The 20,156-nt window shown below is 37.3% G+C and overlaps 3 protein-coding genes across 4 annotated transcripts; all 3 read left to right on the forward strand.

Moving 5' to 3' along the window:
- The first annotated feature begins 537 nt into the window (after nucleotides 1–537).
- commd3 (COMM domain containing 3) lies at nucleotides 538–4,018 on the forward strand. The gene is made up of 8 exons (XM_081353466.1): nucleotides 538–1,079; nucleotides 1,736–1,847; nucleotides 1,987–2,050; nucleotides 2,137–2,171; nucleotides 2,398–2,458; nucleotides 2,541–2,597; nucleotides 2,684–2,737; nucleotides 3,783–4,018. The coding sequence occupies exons 1-8, from the start codon at nucleotides 851–853 to the stop codon at nucleotides 3,840–3,842; spliced, it is 672 nt and encodes a 223-aa protein (XP_081209592.1). The 5' UTR covers nucleotides 538–850; the 3' UTR covers nucleotides 3,843–4,018.
- An 805-nt stretch (nucleotides 4,019–4,823) lies between these two features.
- Nucleotides 4,824–11,156, forward strand: bmi1a (bmi1 polycomb ring finger oncogene 1a). Of its 2 annotated transcripts, none has more exons than XM_081353464.1 (10): nucleotides 4,824–5,163; nucleotides 7,753–7,885; nucleotides 7,990–8,086; nucleotides 8,347–8,402; nucleotides 8,646–8,696; nucleotides 8,826–8,931; nucleotides 9,191–9,233; nucleotides 9,355–9,456; nucleotides 9,681–9,761; nucleotides 9,929–11,156. In XM_081353464.1, exons 2-10 carry the CDS (start codon nucleotides 7,768–7,770, stop codon nucleotides 10,247–10,249), a joined length of 975 nt encoding a protein of 324 aa, XP_081209590.1. In that variant the 5' UTR covers nucleotides 4,824–5,163; nucleotides 7,753–7,767; the 3' UTR covers nucleotides 10,250–11,156. The 2 variants fall into 2 exon arrangements, with proteins under 2 accessions (XP_081209590.1, XP_081209591.1); XM_081353465.1 differs by having other exon boundaries at nucleotides 9,358–9,456.
- A 2,145-nt stretch (nucleotides 11,157–13,301) lies between these two features.
- Nucleotides 13,302–19,869, forward strand: spag6 (sperm associated antigen 6). The gene is made up of 11 exons (XM_081352296.1): nucleotides 13,302–13,427; nucleotides 13,690–13,785; nucleotides 14,251–14,417; nucleotides 15,925–16,108; nucleotides 16,202–16,407; nucleotides 17,621–17,794; nucleotides 18,130–18,282; nucleotides 18,849–19,040; nucleotides 19,154–19,270; nucleotides 19,377–19,522; nucleotides 19,665–19,869. The coding sequence occupies exons 1-11, from the start codon at nucleotides 13,403–13,405 to the stop codon at nucleotides 19,708–19,710; spliced, it is 1,506 nt and encodes a 501-aa protein (XP_081208422.1). The 5' UTR covers nucleotides 13,302–13,402; the 3' UTR covers nucleotides 19,711–19,869.
- Nucleotides 19,870–20,156: the final 287 nt, after the last annotated feature.

Here is a 20,156-nt window from a genome sequence, read left to right on the forward strand (position 1 = left end):
ACGAGAAATATGAGTTATTTGTGTTCTAAAGAACGCAGAAACCAGTGTTCTAAAGAACCTATGTGACGTCAATTAACTTTATTCATTAGAGAAAAACCTTTAGGCTCAAATAGGCTAATGAGAAATGGTCACGACAAACAAAATCGGCGTAATAGCTGTAAACGCGTAGGCTATAGGCTATCGTTAAAAAAATGTAAAGGCTAAATTAAAATTTCGGTTGTTATATTGCGTTTTTGGAAATTGTAGATTTATTTGAACGTAGCCTATTGTAGGCTTTTCCATGGTGTAGTAGCCTATTTATGTAAAGTTCTAAAGTTTCGCTCAAAACAACATAACATTTAATTTGTAATAAAAGAGCTCTTGAGCAGTAGCTAACCAAAGTTATCTTCCAAACGTGACTTCGGTAACTGATTAACAGGGCTACTGTCGCTCATCAGAATTGAGCGTGTCGAGTGAACACAGCAACAGAATATAGGCTATCTTCGCTTAACAAATTGCAAGGTGTGTTGGTAAAAGTGGTAGGCTATTTCATTTGTTGATTCAAAGCAGTATGGAAGCAGCGGTGAGACGTCAGAAGGGTAGCCTAGGCATTTAAGAATCCAACCTCCACACGAATCATTCTAATATTTGAAATATAAAAGGTTATGCAGCAGAAGAACTAGGCAAAGGGCAAATAGGCAAAGATTGACAAAGGGTTATAGGCGAGTGTTTTATCCTATAACGACAGGACAGGCAGTGGAAATAGAAGAAATCTCGCCAGAGATGTTATCAGTCATTATGTGAGGATTTTTATTTTATTTTATCCTGGTTATATATGGAAATAACACTGAAATAATGTAAACAGCGAGTAATGCACGCGCTGCGCCTCTGTTCTCCGACAATTCAAGGGCTGAGATCAGCTGACGTGACGCGCTCATGTGACCAAGGCTATCTGCAGCTCAAAATGGAGTTGTCGGAATCAGTGATGAAAGGGCTTCAAAACGTGGCCGATCCAAATGTGTTCGACCTGAAATCATTTACGATATTCACAGAGCTCGTATTCGACAGTCTGGTCTCGCCTCGATGCGAAAGTGTTCTAGGTAAGATGGTTGAGGTTTTTCTTTGTGCTGCATTACTTCCGGTTCTTTCTACACAAGAAGGAAGTCGCGCTGCGCTGTCTTTTCTGATGTTATTTTCTAAGGATTGACATATTATGTGTCGTCTAGCCCATAAGGACTGACAGACTGTGATCGTCATCCGTGCTCGCGGTGTGCCTATTGTTCTAAGTCCAGTACATCAATGAGCCCTCTGCTTAGCCGTATTAGCTGCTATATGGTGTGATTACCAACACTGCATTCTTTTTCTTTAAGAACTGAATGAATGTATAAGGACTCGTGAACATTTACTTGATTGTGGTCAAACGCATGCCTGTAGTGGCCTGCATTGTCTTTCGTCTAAGTAAAAAAGTGAAGTTAGGCTATCTCATCTGCGCTAGCTACCCGCTAGGCATATTTTTCGTGTCCTTTTTTCTTTTTACTCTCTCTCTTTCAGTTTGTAGCCCATATCCTATGTGATTAATTGCTAGGACAAATAATTGTACATTTGTATCGCCAAAAGCATTGTTAGCATAACTGGTTGGTTCAGTTCCAAACAACGCAAGGCTATAGCCTACATCTCTCCCTCTCTCTCTCCCCCCTCTCTCTCACGCACGTAGTAGTAACAGCTTTTCTTGAGAGCAATTTTTCATCTATCGCAGGTCACCCAGAATTGAAGCACATCGATCAGGCTACCCTGAAACACTGTCATGCTGCGGCAACGACCTTCATTCTGGAAGGAGTAAAGCAAAATGCAGATAAATCAACAATTAGGTAACATGTTCCGAAATGGTCTTCTGAAGATAAAAGAAACTGTTCAGCACTTCTTCTTCTTCTTCTTCTTCTTCTTCTTTTCTTTCTTTCTTTTTACTTTTTCACTTTTTCATTCTGAATATATCGTGTGCTCTTTTAGCTCGTGTCTTGAAGACGCCAGGTTCCAGATCGAAAGAGTGGACTTATTGTATACTTCACTCCAGGTAATGTTTTGTATCAAAATGCTCATCTAAATGCTATTAAAGTGCAGTTGCATTGCAGTAAAATAAATGTTTTTTTTTTCTTTTAGAAAAACAAAACAAATTTGGAATATTTGTTGTCAAGGTGAGAAATAGGTAGCCTAAATATTTTATTGTAAAAGGCATCTGCTACCTATTACATTTATTTATTGGAAATTATACTCATTTATGTTCGTCACATAACCATATTGAGTATCTTCCGATTCGCAGAGTGTTATGAATCATGCAAAATCTATGTAACTCTAAATATGACCGCAGCCATAAGCGTTTTTTTTTTATTTGTTTTTAAAAATGTCTTTATTGTTCCTCAGCATTGATACATGTCCTCCCCATATAACTGATGCTGCATGGCGTCTTGAGTATTGTATAAAGGTACGTTGTTTCTTTAAGTTAGTCAGCGTTGACAGTAGCCTACTTATAGCCTATATCTCATAATCATTGTTTCTCTCGGCAGAATAGTCATTTACATAAAGTCAATCAGCCGTCATACCTGATTTCTTTGAACACTGAGGTATGTAATTTCAGATACATACAGTAGCTATATGTCCAGTAAATGTTTTTTTCTTCACTTTGAATAAACTCTGGTTACTTTTGCAGAGGGGTGGAGCTTCTTCGGAAATTAATTTTAGTTGCACCATGGAGCAACTTCAGGTATTTATTTTAAACGATTTGCATAATTAGTTTGTTTTATCCTAAATTAATGAATTAATAATTAAAAACAAATAAACATGACATGATTTACTTCAGCCTAGATTGTTGATTAAGTTTTTTTTCTAAAGGTCTGGGTTGCTTTTAGTGGGCAATATTTGAGCCAAGTCTGCATGTTTTTTCATTAACATCAAGATCTGTTTTTAGCATAGAACCTACTTTATCCTACAGTGTTGCATTTTGTGAGCCTTCCTCATTTTACAAGAATTCCTGGTCTAAAGAAACATACAGACGATAAATTGCAATAAATTATTTAACATTTCTGTATAATTATTTTTGACAGTTAATTAATAGGCTATAACCCGTTAATTCATGGTAAAGCTGTAGGCCTACCTGATTATTTTCTATAATGTCAGCGTTGGGTTTCTGCATCTGGAAAAGCCAATTTTATTATCTTAGTCATTACACAGATGCCTGTGTTTGTCGTAGGGGTGACACAAAGGTGAATTGTCGAAAGATCAAGTCATAAAATTCTCATGCACTCAATCATCGTCACATCACTTAACAAATATCTTTAAGCTGTTGTCCAACAAGTTTAGCGGACCGAAGCCAAAAAGGTTGCCACTGCGTGAAAATGAATTTATGACGAAACCGATGTTTTAATCTGTGATCTCGACTTACTGATTGACTTTGCTGTATGTTCAATAAAAGAGCAGTCCACATATCATTCACACACTGTCAAAACTAAACTGTTTTCTAATTTGAGAGTGTTAATCCATATGTGGTAACTTTTATAAAGTGTTTTTCAGAGGATTTTGTCGGTTTGTTGTTAGCCTACAAAGAGTTTGAGAAGTTTACGATGTCAACAAACTGATCATCTTTAAATGAAAGAGTGATTTGGCACTTACAAGACTTGCATTATCGCATTAATTTTATGTTGAGCTCAGATATAGAAATAACCTATGAAATGGTGAAATAAATCATTGTAGCCTAATTGACATGTCCGTGCATTTGCTGGTGGATAATCTGGATTGTTTGAACTGTTTAGGATTTGGTTGGAAAAATGAAGGACGCAGCAAAAAGTCTCGAGAGGGCATCCCAGTCTTGATTCCTGGATTCCTGAATGTCTTTTGGATGCCGAGGTTTAACGAGGCAAAGTGTCTTTTCTTTCAGGACCAGCGCTCCAGTTTCTTTCTTGATGAATTCTTCTCGCATCGAATAGGCCTATATGCTGTAACTTTTTTTCTTCATAAAATCCACAATAAAAATACGTTGATATGAGCAAACCTGCCTTTGTGTAATTATGTGTAGAGCTCAGTCGGCTGTCTTTCTTGATAAACGCATGTTTACGAAGTGATCGACATTTGTCGCAAGTGTCTGACCTGGATCCCGTTACTGATAGGCAACTGCTAAAAATAACGCATTATATTGACTATAAATTGTTTAGTTTGAGGACCGGGTTTTTATAGTATAATTCAGTCCTAATATGCGGATGTTTGTTACTGTGCGATAGGCTATAACATTGAGTTTGTAGAAGCAAAATAACACTTATTTTCTAGGGGACCCCCGACCATAAGTGGATTTCGTAGGCTACTACTTTGCATCTGCATCACATTCACCACCATGAATTAATTCAGAAACGGGCTATCGGGTTAGGTTGGCTACAAAATGTTTTAACATATGATAGGCTAATATATGAATTGCTTTCTCAACACATTTGCGCTATTTAGTTTAACCATCTTTGTCTATGAATAGATTATATATGTGACTCGTGTTTTATGGTAAGTTGATCTTGCCTCCGTTATGAATCACAGTCTCCAAAGCTGTTGACGGAGAGAGATCATTTTGCAGACAAAAGTAGCAAACGGTTCAAAGCTGACCTACAAGAACCTAGACGGCTGTTGTGTAAACCTAACGAGCCGGACCACAGTCAAACAGACTTTGAAACGCAATTCTTTGTTATTTGCTGAACGCGAGCAGCGCTGAATACACCGACACATATTCCCAGGCCACCCTTAAGGAATTAGATCACGTGATGCACGGGGCGGTCGAACTACAAGCCATTTTGGGGACGGTGTCAGTTTCCACTGAACCATCAGCGCAGCATTTTTCAAAGAGAAGACTGAAGGAGCTAGCCTAGAGAAAACGCACATCAGCCTGGCCGTTTTACTAGCGGGAGGTCTAAATACAAGACCGCTTACAAGATCTGGAACCGAGCACGGAACATACATCGATAACCGGACATTTTCTATTTTTTTTTTATTTTTTATTGAAATGCGCCCTGCTCCACCGTTCTCTTATTGCAATTGACAGCGTCTGCAGCCCTTTTCAAGATGGCCGCTTGGCTCGTATTCATTTTCTACTGAACGACTTCTAACTTTCATTGTCTAACCACCTCCAGGCTCGACTATTCACTCCAGCTCAGTAAGGTATGTGTTCTTCGATATCTTCCCTTACCAATGTCAAATTTCAGACTCTGTACTCAAAATGCATCTGTGTTTTGTGAGTGTAAAATGGAGACGTGTGTTAGAGTGGATGCGGGAACTGACAGCCTCGCGTCCGCAACATTGTCTCCGTCTCTCCGCGTGGTTATAGATTTGAGTTAATTTATCTAATAATATTGTGTCCTGTCTGCGCGAATGATTCTCATTTTGTTGTAGGATTATCAGTTATTGCCATCATCATGTTTGCTTGGTGTTTCTGTCTTAAATGGAATGGTTTAGTTATTAATGAATCCTGATGTGCACGCGAAATCGGGTAGAGACGGGTCGTCTGTTCATGTGAGGCTGAATTCTAAAGGATTTTCCGTTTGTTGTCACATTGAGCAGTTATCTAATTTTATAGATATGTGATCTGTATTATGTTTACGACCGGGCAAACTTGTTATTTTGCTGAATTGTACCTATTTGTGTGTTTTCTTAACTTAAATTTACATGGTAACCTAAACTTGTCCTGTTGTCGGATGCAAAAGACAAAGCTTTCAGTGGTTGACAGCAATCATTCACTACACGGAAGATATGTTGTTGATAAAACAACATATTTATGAACTCAGGTAGGCTACTTATTTAATGTATTTCAAATGTTTTTAGAGGTTTCTTTCATCTATCCAACTTAACCGAAGAATGCTGCTTTAGATAGCCTGGCTTACAAGGTTTGTATGGATCTTATATCAGTTTGTTGGACTTTGACAAAGCACATTTGTCTACTATAGCCTACTCTACCATTTAGATTTTTTTAAAATATTTAAGCTCAAGAATTAGGCTAGTTATCCCATATACTCTGCGGATGCCCTGTCGTGCTTTGTGTTGTCATGTCAAGAAGAAAATATATTTTTATATTGGACTTTGTCGGCCGGTTGTTTCAGAATGTTTTTAAAATATTATTAACTTGCACACTTCTTGATTTAGAAGCGGCAGCTTTTCCCTTAAGACTTGGTGAATAATTTTGCATGTAGACTAACTTCCCTGACTCCCTGAAGTTGTGAATGTCAGAGCTAAATCTATAAGTGACGTGTTAGAATATTGATTCCTTTAACCCGGTCTGTCATCATTTACAGGTCTTTGTAAACTCTGCACTTTCTCACGTGGCACAATTCATGTATAAGGGTCGTTTCCTTCTTTTGACAGTTACTTATTCTAGGCTATGTATCACCACCACCAGAATGCTTGTCAGCGTTCAGAATGTTTGTGGTTTTGTTTTATAACCAACCGAAACGCTTGCAACAAGAACTCTTGTATCGTTTCTGTTTGACTGGTGGATGTTTCACAAAATAAATGTTAGCCTATGAAGGCTTTTATTTATTTAAAAAGAAAGGGCACAGGTCAACATTAAAATAAAATAAAAAATAAAAATCCTCTGTAGACCGATTTTGGTTTGAAAGCTGTCTTACGGACATATTAGGTATTGATATCCTCTTGCGTGGAGTAACATCACTATGTATGTCGGTTGCATAGTTCTCGAGCAGTTTTGTGGAGGCAAGTCCGATGGCTTGATTTGTCACTGTCACATGACAATGTACGATTATATTACATCAAGTAGGCTAAAAATTACCCAATTAACATTCAAAACGCATTCTATAAGAATTAGCTTATATGCAGGTTAGCCTACTTTGGGATGCTTCATCCCGCACGAGTTTGAGAAGCATCTTTGTGTGTTCTGTTTAAAGTCCTTGCTTACTCTGATCGTTTCTCGTTGTTGTGAACTCTCTCAGCACTTTATAGCACTTGTCTTCGGCTATCAGTGAATGCCCCGACGTAATGTGTTTCAAAAACAGGATTAATGAACAGTAGGCTAATACTATAGCAACGTATGACGATAGCATTATGTCAAACCGGTAGCCTATTAGTTTAATGCAAGGTGCATTCATGAGCAATGGGCGATTGCAAGATTAGTCAAGAAGTCCCAGGGAGAGACTGTCAAGGCAAAACGGAGGTCAGCATCATCGGTTATAAAGCTGTTCATTCTTTTATTTCAGCTCGTCATGCGAGGTCTTAAGATAAACTGTATTTTTGGAAGGCCGTTATCGCATAACATTTCATTACGAGTTTATTTAATCGGCGAGATTTCGGTTTTAAATCAAAATTGGCGCGTTCAGCATGCTTTCGTTTTCTACGCGGAATGTTCCATTTCAGCTGCTTGGTACGTTGCCATGTAACGCAGCTTTAGTTGCTATAGAAACCGTAAGAAGTGTTCGTCACGTAAAGTTAATTTACGTAGAATCTCATGCGTTATAGCCGGTGTGCAGTGAACTGTCATGTCGTGTTTGATGAGCGATTTAACAATCGCTTTACATCGCAATTGTGCGGTTTTACTGCACCGAAGACCCATGTTTATGAGTTGACCTAACATTTTTAATGGTTGTTAAGCGATTGTTAATTGCCCCAAATCCGTTATCTGCATGCGCAACAGTCCACAAAAACTAGAATGTTAGCCTCTCCGCTGATTGAGTAGTCATAATTTTCACTCTGGCTTTTGCTTAGCTGCATACCCTTGTTCATCTTATTTTGATGTCCTTGCAGGCTCTTTTCCATCCCATGACGATGCATCGTACAACAAGGATCAAGATTACAGAACTCAATCCCCATTTGATGTGTGTCTTATGTGGTGGATATTTCATAGATGCAACAACAATCATAGAATGCTTGCACTCATGTAAGTATGAGATGTGCTGCACTATTTTCTGTGGTTATATTTGAATATATATCATGCAACATATGTTGTTGTGTCTTATCCTGTGATATTTCTCTGATCCTTAGTTTGTAAAATGTGCATTGTCCGGTACCTGGAAACCAGTAAATACTGTCCCATATGTGATGTGCAGGTCCACAAAACGAAGCCACTTCTCAATATTCGGTAACCTTTAAAACAACACTGTCTGTTCCATCTTTCCACTAAGTAATAGTAATAATTAACACTGATTTGCAAAAATATTCACCATCCTGTTTCCTTTTTTATCTGATATGATGTATTTATTTAGCATATTCTTTTTTTATTGTGGATGTCTTTTAATAATTAAGAAATAACATTTGAGTTGGTCGCAACAGGACTGTCTAAATTGCAATAAAAAAAATACCTGACCTTTACCTGATCAACATCTACCCTTCCTCCCTCAGGTCTGACAAAACTCTACAGGACATTGTATACAAGTTGGTTCCTGGTCTTTTCAAAAGTAAGTCAGTCACTGTATAAGATTGTAATTATTGTTTGTATTTAATCACACATGCCTGATCTGGAAATGTCAGTGTCCTTGTTGCATGTGTAACATACTTACTGTAATAAATGATGCATAATTACATGCAGCTAACCCTAAACCAAACCCTAACCCTATAGTACGTTGTTAATTAATTTCATCAGTACTTAATTGTATAATTACACTGTAACAAGGAAACCTGAAATGTTGTTTTCTGTGCAGATGAAATGAAGCGTAGAAGAGATTTTTATGCTGAACACCCGTCGGTTGATGGTAAGTATTGAAAACAAGTTTGTTGAACTGTTCAGGTAACTGTTTGAACAGTGTCATACAGCTGTGTGGTTTAATTGTTGACATTTGTTTAAATTAAAGCCACTATTCTTCTTTCATTTTATTTCAAAGCTGCAAATGGATCAAATGAGGATCGAGGGGAAGTTGCTGACGAAGACAAGCGAATCATCACAGATGATGAGATAATCAGTTTGTCAATTGAGTTTTTTGATCAAAGGTATGTTTTTTTTTATTGTCAGTGTATTCTGTTATAAAAGTTGTAAAAGTGTGTAACATAGCCTTTATTTTTGAAGTAGCCTTTCTGCTATAGTGTTAACTAAATGATAAAGATATTTGCTAAAAAAATTTGCCATGATTTTTTTTTGACAAGTTATAAATTGTAATTATAATTATATATTATATTATTAAAATTATAATTTTGCACTTTTTTTGTAATTTTTTTATATTTTTTTACAATTATACGATTTATTGTTTAGGGCCCAACAGCAAGGCTGCATAGATGAGAGGCAAAATGAAGAGGTAATTAAGATCTGGAATATTGAGTCTTATTAAAAAAGTTTTTGAAGTTGCTAAGTTTTTTTTTTTTCTGTGATAATGGTGACCTATAAAGCTTATCTGAATAAAATATTTTTGTTAAAAGCAGGTTAATAATAAAAGATACTTACAATGCCCTGCTGCCATGACTGTGATGCATTTGAGGAAATTTCTGAGAAGCAAAATGGATATACCTCCTACTTTCCAGGTAATGTGATCAATGTTATTGTGGATGTAATTTAATTTGCAAAAATAGTTTCTGGCCTTTTTTAAACCTTAATAGTTTGTTACAGATATTACAGTAATGCAGTCCAGTGTTTCATTGCATTTAGAATAAAGAGGGTATTAATATGGTATTTGTTATCATTTTCTGATTTTGCATCTATTGCAGTGTGATTTTGGTGCTTGTTTTTAATACTATTGTTCTAATAGATTGAAGTTATGTATGAGGATGAGCCTTTGAAGGATTATTACACATTAATGGACATTGCCTACATCTACACATGGAGAAGAGTAAGTTCTCGAATATTTTTTTGACTTTACAAACTCCATTTTAAAACGTAATTTTTGTATCTTAAAATATCTTAAGAATGATATTGGTTGCTTTGTTGATAGCGAATTTTGGTTGCTCAGCATCCGGCGTTAAATGATAAAGTGCCTTCTGTTATTATCGCACATAGAATGGACCACTGCCTCTGAAATACCGCGTGCGGCCCAGCTGTAAAAAAATGAAGATTACCCACCCGCAAGATGGCGTGAACAGCACAAACCGCTCTGAAAGCGACTCAGCCAGCGACAAGGCCAGCAGTCCCGCTGGAGTCCCATCAACATCATCACCACTACCGAGTCCAAGCACACTGGTTCAGCCTTCTCAGCCTCATTTCAGCCATGTTTCCAACCCTATTAACGGCACGACGATGACCAGCCCAAATCGACAGTTCAGTTTTGGCAACAAAGTGCGAAAGACAGCGCTGAACGGATCTTCCACATCGTCGGGATGAGAAGGGACTACACGATAAAGCCAACGCCAGACATAATCCAGCTATTTCCATGCCAACGTAGTGTCACGTAGAGCCATTCTTTTTGTCATTATTATCAGTATATTATACTTGTAACTTTAACGTAGTGGAAATGACGCGCTTCTTTCGACACATTGCTGGATTTTCTAAGTTTGTGTGAGAACGTTAGAGGCCCATTTGTTTGCAAAGTGGAGCGCAGAGCGACGATTGCGGCATTTTCAGAATGCAGAAATGACTGAATTATACCTTTTTATATATTTTTACTCTTGGTCTACATTTTCCCTAAACAAATTGCGTTATCTGTTGCTTGTAATTTACATGTGTATTATAATGTTCTTTAAAAGCATGAAAAAAAACACAAAAAACATTTACTTTTGATTTTAGTTTGCCTTTTCTGGGGTAGTTAGGCTACTGTACATTCCTGGTATATTCTTGCCTTTAATATATCAAAGAAAGGCATATAGCCTATATAGTTCAAATTTAAATGACAAAAGACTATATTAGAACTGCGTGTTCAAAGGGATAAAGAAATGAAACTTTTAAGTTCTACTCGGCTTAATCATTTTTATTAGAAGTTCTTCAAGTTTAGTTTTTGCAGTTATTGTACGATATGCTCCACTGTGCCGGTTCGGGCCGTCAGGTTGGTCTCGAGGTCATGCTCAAGTCCTGTAAAGCATGCACACATATCTTTCAGACTGCTTTTCAAGTTATTACATACACGAATTTGTCATCTGACAAACAGCCACTGTTATAGCCTACCCCAACTTCTTCTGGACAAGATTTTGATGTCTTCAGTGTTCATTGTCTTATTGGTCGATTGTAGACTATTGACAGCTATTGTATTGTGACTGTTGCACAGTATAAAACATCTAAATAAACATTTTACACTTTCACATCGCCTTGCGTTTTAATGCTGCTAGATAAATCTACAAATACCAAAAGTATTCATGCATTACTTTAACATCCGAATAAATGTATTCGGATTTCTAATAATGTAAAATAAGTAGGCTAGCTATAGGCCTATCATGGTGCTAAACTTTTAAAGTTGACAATAAGCTTAAAGAAATAACCATCAAAGTGGTGATAATGGTGAGGAAGTAGGGCTATAGAATAGCCGTTTATTTCTTTTTTGCATAGAGCAAAAATATGTCCATAGCGCAGTTGAACACTAATAAATGCTCGTGCGATATAACTGATGCTATCTGGTAAACATGACTAAATCCATTTGCCCGGTTTCAAAGTCTATTGTGACGAAGGTATTGAGAGGCAGGTACAAACTTCTCCAGCTGTGGCTTAAACAGCTTTAGCCTGTGTACATTACCTATAGTCACACCTGGTCCTAGAAACGGAAAGTCTGTCGGTGAATCTCTCCGTGACGTGAGGGAAACACTGTTTCGACAGTTTGCACTGAAATATTTGCACTTACACTGAGGTAATGAAAGCTATTTATTTTAACGGGGTATGTGGTTCATCTATTACAGATTTATATTTTAGTTGACAGGTCAGTTATAATCTGGTCGGTCTGGTCTAATTCCGTGCATGTTGGGACTTCAAAGAGATTTAATTCTGTCAAGGTTAACGTTTGGAACAGGATTATGGCTTTTATTTTTATTTTTTATTTTGGCCAATCCATATTTACAAAACTTAGTAAAACATTTTTTTCAGTCTTTGTTACACACAAATTATAGGCCTAGTTACTAGTCATTACTATAAATTGTGCTTAATTATGCAGCCTAACCCTATAGTAAGTACAATCTTAATTATTATTACTCGGCACTTAAATGTATAATTACACTGTAACACGGACACCTTAAAATAAAGTGTAACCCCTAAAACTTGTAGCCTACTTTTGACGTAACAAGGCTATACATTGATTAAGTCGAAAAATCAAGACACCTTTAAAAAATCCCTACAAATGATGTTGTTGACTGAAATGATTTGTTAGGAGTGAATTTAGAGGTGGACATGAGCAAAGCCAAGTGGACATTCCAAATAAGCTGTCATTGTTTAAAAAAGTTTCTTCAATAGGCTATAATCATCTATGCTCGCTTTGCCTTGCCTTGACTGATGTCATGGTGAACCCGTAAGAAATAAATATAGGCCTACTTGTTATTTTAAATTCAACAGTATTTAAGTATTGCTTTATGAGAGCATATCTGTGTCAGAAATGACATTAAAGTTAATGCATAAACTCGTCAGCCTTGAGCTGGCATATAAAGGCCCGATTTATCAGGAATTTTCATAAAGGCAGATAGCCTTTCTCCACTAATGGTCCAGATAACAACCTAACAAGCTTATATTTTTTACTATTTTAGGCCTATACAGGCTATACAAAATATTTTCTAATAGGCTACGCAATGTGTACAGTAAGTACTTAAAAAGGGTTGGACTTTTTTTTATGTTTAATGCAGCCATGTTACAGGGCACAGAGTGCGTGAAATGCAACAGAAAGACAACAACTACAGTCGACAACAAGCAATTATTAAAGGCATTCGGGAAAATATGAACTATTTGGTAACCAGCTCAAATGACCACCTTATTAAAGTGAAAACAATTAAACCGTAAAAACAACTTTTAAGTGAACAAGCACGCACGGAAAGTTTGTATTCAGCTGCTCGACGAAAGACTCTTTTTTTCCACATATACTAACGAACCAGCAGGTAGTAGTGTATTTACTATTCTAAAACTTATTCAACGAAAATGCGAATGTGAAGACAAGTAATTACTAAATATCACTGCTGCTGTGACTGCAGTTGTCTCTGCGGTAACCGTGTAGACACGAATGTGAGGGCAGCTGTTCGCCCTCGCAGCTGCTCTGTCCCGATTTGACACCGTTCTTGAATACCCCAAACTAATTACGGATTAATTAACCAGCTATTACATCTGGACATCACCTGAATTCGCACTTATCCTGATTTGAAAAGATGTCAGCACGAAACATTAGAAGAATACTGACAGAAAGCTCACCGAACGAACGAGATGCCTATCACTTCCGGTTTGTTGCCAAGACAACAGTTGCACGCCTGCTCTCAAAGTCACAACAAACGCTGTTTCCTAATGGAAGTTTAAACGCACAGTTTGTCGCATCCACGCAGCTTTTTGTCGTTTTTGCTCCGATTTAGGATACTGATAACAATGAGTCAACGGCAGGTTTTACAAGGTGAGGAAGTCAGATCCGTTGAAGGATGATTAAAAATCGTAATGCAATGATAAACTCACTCAGATCATTATAACCACTGGGGTTACTTACTTTTCTTACTTTCGCAGTTTGTTGACATAATGTTTTGGCATTGACTCGTCTTATATGCAGGTCTATGTTTAACTTAAACTACTGTCAGTAATTTGCCCTATCAGCAAACCCAAATTTGTAAAACGAGATTATTATAATAATATAAATTATTATTATTATTATTATTATGCAGTGTTTGAGCAGTACCAGAAGGCAAGAACACAATTTGTGCAAACTGTAGCAGATCTTGCATCAAGACCACAAAATACTGAAACACTTCAAAATGCTGGTGAGTGTCTGAAATATTTATTTTGTGAAAAAAATAAGATGTTTTCTGATAACTGATAAAATATGAGTTTCCTGGGTAATACTAATTACAAGTGAGCTTAAAGACATTCGAGGTGAATTATAACATGGGCTGTATAACTCAACGACCTAACCTACAATATGTAGAGTATTTTAAACCTTTTCAACACACTCAGGACTGAAGGGGGGGGGGGGGGATCTAAATCAATGTTTCACCAAAACACTGCACAGTACAATGAATGTTTCTGGGCGAAATATCTTACAAAATTGTTAACAAGTTAAATTTTTAATTAATAAGGAGCACGCATACAGTAGCTCATCATTTTATTGATATATTTTATTATATGATTTGAACCTTTGAAAGTATATCCTCCCCTCATCTGCTCTCAAGTGTCTTTCCACTCCTGTTTTCTCCCCTGCACAAATGTGCTCACTCTCTTTGGCTTAGGTGTAATGTCCCTTTTGAGGCCTCTCCTTTTGGATGCAGTCCCAACTATTCAGCAGACAGCAGCCCTGGCTCTCGGAAGGCTTGCCAACTATAACGATGACCTGGCTGAGGCTGTAGTAAAGGGAGACATTCTTCCTCAGCTTGTGTACTCCCTGGCTGAGCAAAACGTGAGTTTCTTTAGTTGAGCCGTTCAGCTTTCATTGAAATAAATAGGTTTGCCTTAAGGCGTCAGACTTGCATGCCTAAATTTGCTTTTGCACAATGCAAAAACTTGGCAATGTCAGCCAGGCAAACCATGTTTTTGCAATTTCCAGTTTAATTAATATATTTTTGCGCTATTCTCATTTAATACTTGCTTTTAAATGTGTTGTGATAAGCATAAAGTCAAAGCAAAAGCAGTTTGTCTGCATTCTTTATTTAAATTCTATGACTTTAAACAGTAACATGACTGTGAGCAGGAATACAGGTACTAAACATTTACATATTGTTTCGTTATAAAAATCTAAAGTGCATGGTAGTGCATCAACTCCACATCTCAGATCACATCTTGGTTTGACTCCTGGCAAACTCTCGGATCATTGTCCAGATTCCAGAATAAAGCTAAAAAGTGGTGACCCAAAGCTTTTACTCCAGAACTTTCTGTTAGACTACTGATACACTGTCAGAGAGGCTTCATTAGATGTATAGTATACACTCCACCAAAGTTCTTTTTTATCTAATTGAATCGTATAGAATGTGATTACTGTTTGTTAAAGGGATAGTTCACCCAAGAAATGAAAATTCTGTCATCATTTACTGTTGTTCCAAACCTGTATAAATGTCTTTCTTCTGCTGAACACAAAGTCAAGTCAAGACACCTTTATTTATATAGTGCTTTTTGTTTCAAAGCAGCTTTACAGTGATAACAGCAAAATAATGCAACAAAGTTTGTTTCGGCTGTACAGCAGATCTGGAAGAAAATAATGTCATAGTCCAGCTGATGTAAGTTCAGTGATGGTTCATTTTTGTTGTAAAAAAATGATTAATGTAGTTCATTTATCTTTACAGCCGCTCTGGAGAAAACAGTGATGTCATCGTCCAGCTCAGTTCAGTTCTCATATAATGGTGTCAGTGCAGGCAGATCAATAATATTGTTAAATATATTATGTGTCTCCAACTAAGCAAGCCAAAAGCCAAAGGCGACAGTGGCAGGGAAACAAAACTCCATCAGGTGACAGAATGGAGAAAAACCATGGGAGAAACCAGGCTCAGTCGGGGGGCCAGTTCTCCTCTAGCCTACAAACGAACAGTGTATGATTATGATTCAGGCAACATTTCAGGTCAGAAGTCAGATTGGATCAGAACATTCAGAAGAATGTTTGTAACCAAACAGTTGTGGGGCACCATTGACTTCCATAGTGTTTTTTTTCCCATAATATGAAAGTCAATAGTGCCCATCAACTGTTTGGTTTCCGATTTTCTTCAAAATATCTTTCTTTGTTTTCAGCAGAACAAAAAAAAACTCTAACAGGTTTGGATCAACTTGAGGGAGAGTAAATTATGACAGAATTTTCATTTTTGGGTGAACTATCCCTTTAAAGGCAGTTTTGCTGGTGATTCATGAACATTCTAGTGTATTTATTGTTCAATTGCTTTGTCCTTTCCCTCTGGATTACTGGGATATGAATGACACAGCGATTCTATAAGAAAGCAGCTGCATTCGTTCTTCGGGCTGTTGCTAAGCACTCCCCTGAGCTGGCCCAGGCCGTGGTGGACTGTGGAGCACTGGACGCTCTTGTGGTCTCCTTGGAGGAGTTTGACCCTGGGGTCAAAGAGGCTGCGGCATGGGCAATAAGCTACATTGCCAGGCACAATGCACGTGAGTTAGCTTCAAAAAGGGTTTGCTTTTATATTTATTTCTTACAATTTGTCAATGTTCCTTTTGTTGTTCATCTTCACTCCTGGTGTGCAGAGCTGTCTCAGGCAGTGGTTGATGCCGGAGTGGTGCCTCTGCTTGTGTTATGCATCCAGGAGCCTGAAATTGCCCTGAAGAGGGTTGCTGCTTCCGCTTTGAGCGACATAGCCAAGCACTCCCCAGAGCTGGCTCAAACCGTGGTGGACACAGGGGCAATCGCCCACCTAGCACAGATGATCCTAAACCCAGATGCCAGATTAAAGGTGACACAGTCTACACGCTTAAAAATAAAGGTTCTGAAAGGGGGGTTTCGCAGCAATGCCATAGAAGAACTATTTGGGGTTCCTCAAAGTATCTTTTTAAAAGAACCATCTTATTGTGAAGAACAGGTAACACTTTAGCTAAGATCCTTATTAGCATGCATATTACTCAGATATTGGCTGTGTTTTAGTACTTATAAAGCACATACTAATGCCTTGTTCTGCATGACCATATTCTACATCACTTAATATCACCCAATACCTAAATTTAGCAACTACCTATAACTATTAATAAGCAGTAATTAGGAGTTTACTGAGGCAAAAGTCATAGTTAATAGTGAGAATTGGACCCTAATCTAAAGTGTGATCGGAGAATATTTTAATAATCTAAAGAACCTTTTTCCACTATACAGAACCTTTTGTCTAATTGAAAGGTTCCATGGATGTTAAAGGTTCCTCATGGAACCACTAATGCCAATAAAGGTTCTTTATTTTTTTTAAGAGTGTACAGATATTGAAATCAATGATTGCAGACTCAATAGGGATTTTTACACTTGAAATAGTTAACCCTGGGTCATTCTTAACCCTGGAAAAACAGAATCCTAGAATCCTTATCTTGTTTAGCCGGGGTTAACAATTAATCCTGGGCATTTATAAACTGATGGTTCACACTTTACATTCCTAAACCATTTGTTAATGTTCTTAATTGCATATTTGTGGTGTCAGTGACATTGATTGGATGAGTCGGTACACAACCTGTTTACATAACTAGCGTTGTGCTACCTCATATTATACATTGCCGACTATCAATTCAATATAACTCTTCTTAACTGCAATTTATACACCAACAACAAATGCTGAAACTACTGTTTACAACACGCAATGTTTATATGATCATCAAAAGCTTATAAATATGATACATCTGATTGGTTGTCTGTTGCTAACCATCTAGCCATAAACATTCAATCACAATTTAACACTTTACATGCTTGGCATGCAATGCAGGGTTAAACTGGTGCTATCTCAGCTCCAGAGCAGGGTTTTATATCCCGGGGTAAAAAGCAGTGCTAACCCCGCTTCTAATTGCAAGTGGGTAACTTTCCTCTACCTGGTGTTAAAACTGGGGTTTAGAACAACGCTAACCCCAGGGTTAAGCACAGTGTGAAAAGCCCTAATGATTTAATTTGACAGTAGACTACATTTTTACTCTTTACAGAGGCAGGTTTTTTCAGCTCTCAGTCAAATCGCCAAGCATTCGGTGGACGTAGCCGAGATGGTGGTGGAGGCCGAGATATTCCCCGCTGCGCTGGTTTGCCTAAAGGACCCTGATGAATATGTTCGGAAGAATGTCGCCACTCTTATTCGGGAAATCACAAAACACACCCCAGAAGTACCTACCACATACATAACATACCCACTAAATGATTTCAAGATGCTTGGGTAACTTTGGAATCTCTACTTTGTCAGCTCTTTGACACCCCCTGTTTAAATAATATGGTTTGAGGCAGCTAGTCTGTAAACCATGGAGAATGTGGGTCTGTTATTTATCACCAGTGCAACACAGGAAACAGACAATTGGTAACCACATAGTCATTGCATCACCACTTATTTTTTCACCTGCCCAAAACGGTTTTGCTTTTCTGGTCTAATTATTTGTTTATTATTTATCATTATGTCACACTGACTTGTGTGTTTGCTTGTGTGCATTGTTTGTTTCCTACTCAGCTGTCTCAGATAATAGTGAATATGGGGGGCGTAGCAGCTGTGATTGACTACCTCGGGGACTCCAAAGGGAATGTTCGCCTGCCTGGGATCATGATGCTGGGCTTTGTGGCTGCACACTCCGAGAACTTAGCCATGGCTGTGATTGTATCTAAAGTCTGTTATAACATCCTTCCTTTTGATTACATGTAAAACTTACATTTGACTACATATACTGTTCAAAAGTTTGGGGTCAGTAAGATTTAAAAAAAGAAAAAGAAAAAAGAAATTAATACTTTTATCAAAGGGCACCGTTGAGACTTTTACATTGTTACAAACATATATATTTCAAGTAGATGCTGTTCTTTTGAATCTTCTGTTCATCAAATAATAATTCATGGTTTCCACAAACACGTTACTGTCATAATATTAAGAGTTGTTTCTTGAATGATTTCTGAATGATCATGCACTGAAAACTGGAGTAATGATGCTGAAAATACAGCTTTGCCATCACATGAATAAATTACATTTTAAAATATATTAAAATAGAAATCCGTTATTTTAAATTGCACTAATATTTCACAATATTATTGTTTCACTGTATTTTTTATCAAAATGCTTGGTGAACATAAGAGACTTCTTTCAAAAATATTAAAAAATCTTACCGATCATAAACTTTTGAACAGTAGTGGATTTCTCTCATAATACTGATTATGATCACATTTGATTCTCCACTCCTGTAGGGAGTGCAACAGTTGTCTATCTGTCTGGAAGAGGAGCAAGACGACCACCTCAAAGCAGCCACAGCTTGGGCGTTTGGCCAGATTGGCCGACACACACCCGAACATGCACACGCTGTTGCTGTGGCCAACGTGTTCCCTAAACTCCTAAAACTCTATTTGGACACTGAAAGTTCTGAAGACCTGCAGGTCAAGGTGACCAATGGTCCATTAGTAACTTTTTTGACTTTTTTTTTTTTTTTTACCAATATCATTCATTTTTTTGTAACTCTTGCCTCTTCTTTGCTTTGTTCACATACTCAAAAAAGGCCAAGAAGGCATTGAAGAGCGTCCTTCAAAAGTGCACTTATCTACCAGCACTGGAGCCTCTTCTCTATGAAGCTCCCAGCAACATTCTTAAACATGTCATCTACCAGTTCAGTAAGGTAGCGGGAACTTACTGTTTTCATTAACACATTTTATGAAAGCTGCATTTGTTAATGACAATGAGAACTGTTTAAGGAGCTTTTCGATTTCCTCCCCATCTTAAAGGTTCTTCCTCATGACAGTAAAGCACGGCGCTTGCTTGTTACCAGCGGTGGTCTGAAGAAAGTGCAGGAGATCAGAGCAGAACCTGGTTCTGCAATTCAGGAATATATCAATGCAGTCAACAGCTGCTACCCTGAGGAGATTGTCAGGTTCATGAATATTTATGCGAATAATAAACAGCACCATGATAAAATGTTTTTACACTAAACATGCTTTTATAATGCTGTAAACCCTTAGATTGAATATTCTATATGGTTTTTGGTGTTCCACTGATCGTTCTTTCTTTCACAGGTATTATTCCCCTGGTTACTCTGAGACCTTGCTGGAAAGGATTTAAAGTTATCAGCCAGTGTGATCATGTGCAATACTTTCTTTACTGAAACACTATGGATGTTTTACTTTTTAAAAAGTGAACTTGTGAAAAATAAAAAGTGAAAAGTGGCGATGATCACATCTGCAACATCTTATTTCAATAAAAAGAAAATGCATTAAAATGCACAATTTAGTTTGTTATTTGATGTGATTATTAATTCAGATATTTTAAGTCTTTATATTTTAACTTTATATGTACTATTATGTATTCTTGATTCATAAAAATCATTGATCAATCCAGGTAGTAGTTTTATACAAAAATAAAATCTATTGATTTATTATGAACCAGTATTATACACTTCCATTTAATTATCAGGGTATTGAAAGTAGTTGATTGTCATTTAAATGCAACCATTTGAGGCAACCTGATTATTAAGACACTTTTTTAGGTGTTGCATGAATTACCCTAGA

Source organism: Scardinius erythrophthalmus (assembly GCF_964197995.2).
Source record: "Scardinius erythrophthalmus genome assembly, chromosome: 22".
Taxonomy (NCBI): Eukaryota; Metazoa; Chordata; class Actinopteri; order Cypriniformes; family Leuciscidae; genus Scardinius; species Scardinius erythrophthalmus.

Excerpts from the sequence above, each read along its gene's own strand:
- commd3 (XM_081353466.1), top strand. The coding sequence starts at position 851 with ATGCACGCGCTGCGCCTCTGTTCTCCGACAATTCAAGGGCTGAGATCA. Across the intron at positions 2,051-2,136 it reads TATTGTATACTTCACTCCAG|AAAAACAAAACAAATTTGGA; the intron begins GTAATGTTTTGT and ends TTTTTCTTTTAG. Across the intron at positions 2,459-2,540 it reads GTCTTGAGTATTGTATAAAG|AATAGTCATTTACATAAAGT; the intron begins GTACGTTGTTTC and ends TTCTCTCGGCAG.
- spag6 (XM_081352296.1), top strand. The coding sequence starts at position 13,403 with ATGAGTCAACGGCAGGTTTTACAAG. Across the intron at positions 18,283-18,848 it reads TGGCTGTGATTGTATCTAAA|GGAGTGCAACAGTTGTCTAT; the intron begins GTCTGTTATAAC and ends CCACTCCTGTAG. Across the intron at positions 19,271-19,376 it reads TCATCTACCAGTTCAGTAAG|GTTCTTCCTCATGACAGTAA; the intron begins GTAGCGGGAACT and ends CCCATCTTAAAG.
- bmi1a (XM_081353464.1), top strand. The coding sequence starts at position 7,768 with ATGACGATGCATCGTACAACAAGGATCAAGATTACAGAACTCAATCCC. Across the intron at positions 7,886-7,989 it reads CATAGAATGCTTGCACTCAT|TTTGTAAAATGTGCATTGTC; the intron begins GTAAGTATGAGA and ends TCTGATCCTTAG. Across the intron at positions 8,087-8,346 it reads AAGCCACTTCTCAATATTCG|GTCTGACAAAACTCTACAGG; the intron begins GTAACCTTTAAA and ends TTCCTCCCTCAG.